Source organism: Tachysurus fulvidraco, chromosome 11, assembly GCF_022655615.1.
Source record: "Tachysurus fulvidraco isolate hzauxx_2018 chromosome 11, HZAU_PFXX_2.0, whole genome shotgun sequence".
NCBI lineage: Eukaryota > Metazoa > Chordata > Actinopteri > Siluriformes > Bagridae > Tachysurus > Tachysurus fulvidraco.
Window position 1 is genome coordinate 18,443,794 of NC_062528.1, and position 6,000 is coordinate 18,449,793.

The 6,000-nt window shown below is 39.7% G+C and overlaps 1 protein-coding gene across 9 annotated transcripts in view; it reads left to right on the top strand.

Moving 5' to 3' along the window:
* frya (furry homolog a (Drosophila)) overlaps positions 1-6,000 on the top strand; it is a 92,324-nt gene that overhangs the window by 47,349 nt on the left and 38,975 nt on the right. For 5 of the 9 annotated variants that reach the window (XM_047820889.1, XM_047820890.1, XM_047820896.1 and 2 more), the window contains exons 18-24: positions 315-570; positions 1,013-1,195; positions 1,916-1,999; positions 3,287-3,546; positions 3,640-3,829; positions 3,946-4,070; positions 4,438-4,495. In XM_047820889.1, the coding sequence (XP_047676845.1) occupies positions 315-570; positions 1,013-1,195; positions 1,916-1,999; positions 3,287-3,546; positions 3,640-3,829; positions 3,946-4,070; positions 4,438-4,495 (1,156 nt within the window). Of the gene's footprint in view, positions 1-314; positions 571-1,012; positions 1,196-1,915; positions 2,000-3,286; positions 3,547-3,639; positions 3,830-3,942; positions 4,071-4,437; positions 4,496-6,000 lie in introns of all 9 variants that reach the window. The other 4 variants (XM_047820895.1, XM_047820891.1, XM_047820892.1 and 1 more) reach the window with 1 other exon arrangement.

The window sequence follows — 6,000 nt, forward strand, 5'->3', positions numbered from 1 at the left end:
AGATTATCAAGACCGATCAATTAAACAATTTATTAAACCTAAAACGTTAGGCTTTACTGGCAATGACGAAAAAAATAACAAGAATTATGTTACAGTATTTTGGGAATGTTTCTCAGGTTATTTGCGTTCAATTCAAGTTTAGTTCAGATTTATTATTATTATTATTATTATTATTATTATTATTATTATTATTATTATTTGTTTACTATTACTATATTACTTTATTACTGTCCTGCATTTGATTGCTGCTTCATTTTTTCATTCAGTGGTAACGTAGTCAGTCTAGCGCTTGAATCATCGTGTCTTGTGAGTAGGTTGACCATCCACATGGACGACGAGCTGCGTCTGATAGCCCAGAATTCCCTGCAGAGTCTGCTGCTGGACTTTTCAGACTGGAGGGAGGAAGTGCTGCTGGGATACAGTGGTTTCCTTCTGAGAGAGGTTCAGGACACACAGCAGAGTCTTCTCCACTCCGCTATCAAATTGCTCCTGCAGCTCCTCACCCAGTGGAGACTCGCTCTCCTGACTTCCAGCAAGAGCTCCGAGAACCCCAACATATGCTCTAGTGAGGTAACTCATCACGACTTACTCTTATGTTTATACAGGTTTATCCACACTGACTTGATCAGAGTTGGACACTATGATCCTGACGAGTGAAGACAAACGAACGACGTGAGGTTTTATTAGTTTTGGAGTTGAGGTAAAGGTGGAGTAACAGATGGTGGGTGGTGTCGGCGTGTCACGAAGATGATGATTCACACCTTTCTGTTGATCTAATCTCCATCCAAAAACCAGAAAACAACCCAAAATCTATTAACCATGGCATTTTGTCTTTGTATTATAGATTAAATCTAAGATTTAGATTAAAACTAAGTTGACGTGTGTGTGTCACGTTGACATTTTAGATTATTTAATTGAGTGTGTGTGTGCACGTGTGTGTGTGTGTGTGATCTACACCTGTACATATGTACAGTATGTACTATGTGAATGATATCTGTGTGTATGCTATTAGTTATTACAGGGTGTGTCAGGCTCCAGGCTCCGTGCTGACGCTGCTCCTTTATCGACGGTGTTGTGTGCTCTCGAGGGTCTCGCTCTCGTGTTTCTCTGCTCCTGTCACACTGCTATACGCAAACTAGCCGTGTCAGTGCTCCGAGAGCTCCGCCTCCTCATGCTGACAGTCTCGCACTCTGAGGTTAGAGCACACACACTCACACACACACACTCACACACACTCACACACAATCACACACACACAGACAACTTAAAGCACCTCGTTTCTGTTTCTACAACCGAGAACAGGAGGCTAAAACTCTCCTTGATCTCAGTTGTGTGTTTATTCACAGCTTGTAATGCGTTGTCAAGGTATTTAAGAGTAATGATATTTGAATATCTAGATATTTACGATATTTAGCAGTATAAAACAATCCGGACAATATCGAATCGAGAGAATTAGGGTGTGTCTAATAGTTTAATTGTTTTCTTGACATTAATTGACATTTTCTTTTACTTTGTGCCATTCTCACATGACAGATTCAGACATGACCCAAATCACAAATTATAAAATAAAACCGCTTTTAAAACTAATTCCATCTGAACAGTTTTTAACCTACTGAAACAGTATTGCTAATTTACCACATGGTTTAAACGCATAATTTACCGCAGCTAACTGTCGTAACTGGTAGGTGGAGTTTTTATGACTGTAATAAAAATGCTAACAGATGTAGACATATTTCAGGCATATTATAATAGTATAACACACAAAATAAAAGATCAACTACAAATTTCAGCATCTGATTGAGGGTTTAATAAGGAAAGCACAGGCCAAGGAAAATATTATAAACCTGCTGCAAGAATTAAATAGTTTGGACGTATTTGTGAACACAAGCATGTGGTGGATGTGTGTTCTGGACAGGATGATGAAAGGCCCGTGCTGGACGTGCTGGACCAGGCGAGCCCGGTGGTGCTGGAGAGCTTCACACATGTGCTGAGCGATTCTGTAAGTGTGTGTGTGTGTGTGTGTGTGTGTGCGTGTGTGTGTGTGTGTGTGTGTGTGTGTGTGTGTGTGTGTGTGTGTGTGTGTGTGTGTGTGTGGTTTAACTCAGCCTCCTTCACAGAAGCAGACTCTGTACAGCCACAAAGTCTCCTCTGTTTTTACATCCGTCCAAATTAGTTTGGTCTGTCTACCCTCTGTTTATGGATTAATACTCGGTTTCATACACTGTGTGTGCTGTAGACTGTACAAAACCCGTGTGTTCAGCGCTGCAGAGAATCATCACTTACTCACACTTATTTCGACCTCAGCCGGGTCCGAACTTCCGAGTGCACGTCCTAGTGCATTTCATTCGACGTCCTAAGTACTATTAATAAAATCTGATTGCTCAGAAGGTGATGATTCTAAATTTATGTGGTTTAGATTAATGGTCTAGTTCTAATACATTTTTGTGCTAGTTCTATTGGTTAGTGTCTAATAAGTTAACAGCTGATTAATAGATACTTGTCAACAACCAACATAATTTCAACCTTATAATAAACCTAACAGTGTATTTCTTAATATAGAGGATGTTTTTTATTATTATTATTATTATTATTATTATTATTATTATTATTATTATTATTATTATTATTATTATTATTATTATATTTTTTACATTTATTTATTTTTTTTTAAATGGATTAAAAAGTACAGTTGTATGCAGATCTTATGGAATTATGTAGAATTATATAAATTTAAATATAAAATCAGTCTGGAAAATTCTTTAAAAAAATTATCCAATTTTTCCTTATACTTAAAATGTCATGTGGCGTCTCACTTTTTCTAAATATAATTTATATTAAATAATCAGTTTATCGTGTAGGAACACATGAGGGAATACAAATTTGCCACATGTGTACAAACTAAATAGTTAATATTAAGGTCAAAATGAAAGGCAATTTGTTGGATTTTGGATTTTATATCGAAAGTCTGAACAAGAGAAATCAGAACAAGGGTTTATATTGAATTAAAGTGATTTGTCTGTGATATATTTTTCTTAAAAACAGCCTTATTTAGTCTTAAGTGGTGTAGACATATTGCATTAAAAGAGGTTAAAATGGTTTTTATTATATATATATATATATGATACAAATGTATTTGTGTGTGTGTGTGTGTGTGTGTGTGTGTGTGTGTGTGTGTGTGTGTGTGTGTGTGTGTGTGTGTGTGTGTGTGTGTGTGTGTGTGTGTGTGTGTGTGTGTGTGTGTGTGTGTGTGTGTGTGTGTGTGTGTGTGCGTGTGTGTGTGCCTCAGATGTCGATGCCTGCAGGACACCAGGCTGACCTGCAGTGGTTAGTGGAGTGGAGCGGGAATCTCCTCAGTAGTCAGTACGATGTATGCAGCCCCTCATCAGTGTGGGTGGTGGCGCAGTGGGCACGGGAGCCCTGGGCCCTTTGCCTTTTCAGCCTTTTGAGACAAGAACATCTGCCCAAGCAGTGTCCTACAGCGCTGAGCTACGCCTGGCCCTACGCCTTCACCCGCCTACAGCTGCTCATGCCTGTGATCGATCCCAAGTGAGACAAAACTCTTTCAGCTGCCGAATATACGTGCCGAATATTATAATAAATCATCGATGCCTGAATTTCTTGTTGTTTGATCCCTATTAGCAACCCACCTAATACTAAAAAGATGAGTGCAGCGGGTTCAGCTGACAACTACGTGTCTCTGTGGAGGAATTACCTGATCCTGTGCTTTGGGGTGGCAAAGCCAAGCATCATGAGTCCTGGCCATCTGCGAGCCTCTGCTCCAGAGATCATGACCCCTACTAGTGAGAGCATCAGCAGCCATGACTACAAGGTTAGTACTCTGAATTAACAGGACACATGTTAGCTACACTGGCTGATTCATTTTGTGTGTATTCAGTTGTGTATACATCATAGTGTAATGATGTGTGGCTGTGTGTTGTGGAGCAGGTTGTGGGGACGCCGTCAGTAGCATGGCTATTAAAGCAGCTCGTTCCGTTGATGCGTTCCGAGAGCATTGAGGTCACCGAGGCACTGGTGCTTGGCTTCGGTCGCACAAACTCACTCATTTTCAGGTTTGGAAAGACATCCAAATGCTATGATTTTCTAACCTGTGCCCAGGTTAATAAATTGTTAATAGAAAGAAGTAGTGTTGTAACACAACAATACCAGAATTTAGGCCCAGTCCAATCTGTTCAGTCATAGACACACTACTTATTATGCATCATGTGCACAATTCATAATGTATCATAATATTCACACTTTAATGCGTTGCAATAAATCATTCTACAAACAATGTTTAATGCCTTAAAAAAGTATTATAATGTGATGATACATGTACAGAGTTTATTCTAGATATGATCTTCATAGAAACATAATACATTGCTTTATTCTTCTTGATTTAGTTTTTCAATTACTTTATTTGTTGTGTATTTCATGCAGAGAACTAATTGAAGAATTGCACCCTTTGATGAAGGAAGCTCTGGAAAAGAGACCAGAGGTAAGTGTCTATATCATAATATTTGCATAAGAGTATTAAGATTTATAGAAATACAATCCAGGGCGGTTTTAGAGGCGGGGCCACAGGGGCCCTGGCCCCTGCTGAAATCTGATTGGCCCCTGATTGGCCCCCGTTCCATCAATCGTCAACAAGAAGAGCAACCGGCGAATTTTTCTCAACGATCACAGATGCAATTCCACCCCCAAACAATTGGCGGCACTCGAGCGTTTGAAAAAGCAATGACTGCCGAAATGTACGGTATTTGCACTGTACTGAATAAATTATTTTGTGTACTTGGCCCCTGAATGTAACATGTGGCCCCTTAATGGCCCCTGTTACAGAAAAATCCTAGAACCGCCACTGATCCAAGGATTATGTTAGCGCAGTTTGTGAAAGGTTGACTCGTACTTCCTATGAATCAGGTGTTTATACTGCGTTAGAAATACATTACCTCACTTCTGAATTCAGTGGGCATCTTATAAGAACATAAGATGAAAGCACATACAATACCACGACATCATAGACATTTACATAAATTCTTAGAAACATTAGATCATGAATAATTCTTTATAAAGAATGAATGCAGTGCTTATGTCCTATTGATGACTCATGTTACTATCTGAGGGGGGACACGGTGGCTTAGTGGTTAGCACGTTTGCCTCACACCTCCAAGGTTGGGGGTTTGATTCCCACCTCCGCCTCATGTGTTTGGAGTTTGCATATTCTCCCCGTGCCTCAGGGGTTTCCTCCGGGTACTCCGGTTTCCTCCCATGCTCCAAAGACATGCATGGTAGGTTGATTGGCATCTCTGGAAAATGGAAAATTGTCCATAGTGTGTGAGTGTGTGAGTGAAAGAGAGTGTGTGTGTGCCCTGCGATGGGTTGGCACTCCGTCCAGGGTGTATCCTGCCGTGATGCCCGATGACGCCTGAGATAGGCACAGGCTCCCCCTGACCAGAGAGTTCGGATAAGTGGTAGAAAATGAATGAATGAATGAATGTTACTGTCTGTGTTCATGGAACTGTTGCTCATTTTCCATATGCTTAAAAACACTGAGGCAACATACAAAAAGGACCAAAGTGGAGACTCAAGGCCTTCAATGTATGCAAGCTCTGTCATTGGAGACGATCTGGTCCTTCTGGAGGTGGTCGATGAGATAAGAGTGATGTGCAAATTTTTGGTCTTCATCGATAACACCTCTCACCCTCTAACCGACATGCTTGTTGGACTGAGGAGTAATTTGATCTAGAGAATGATCTAGATCTGATCTGATTTGGTCTACACTCCCATTTTGTGTATTTGTAAATTCAGCATGTATTTGCAATCCAGTTTCACCAGTGGTGATTAGTAAAGTACCTAAGTGTCTATAATAATAATAATAATAATAATAATAATAATAATAATAATAAAGTATATGTCTGTTTGTCTATCTATCTATCTATCTATCTATCTATCTATCTATCTATCTATCTATCTATCTATCTATCTATCTACCTCAAATACGTT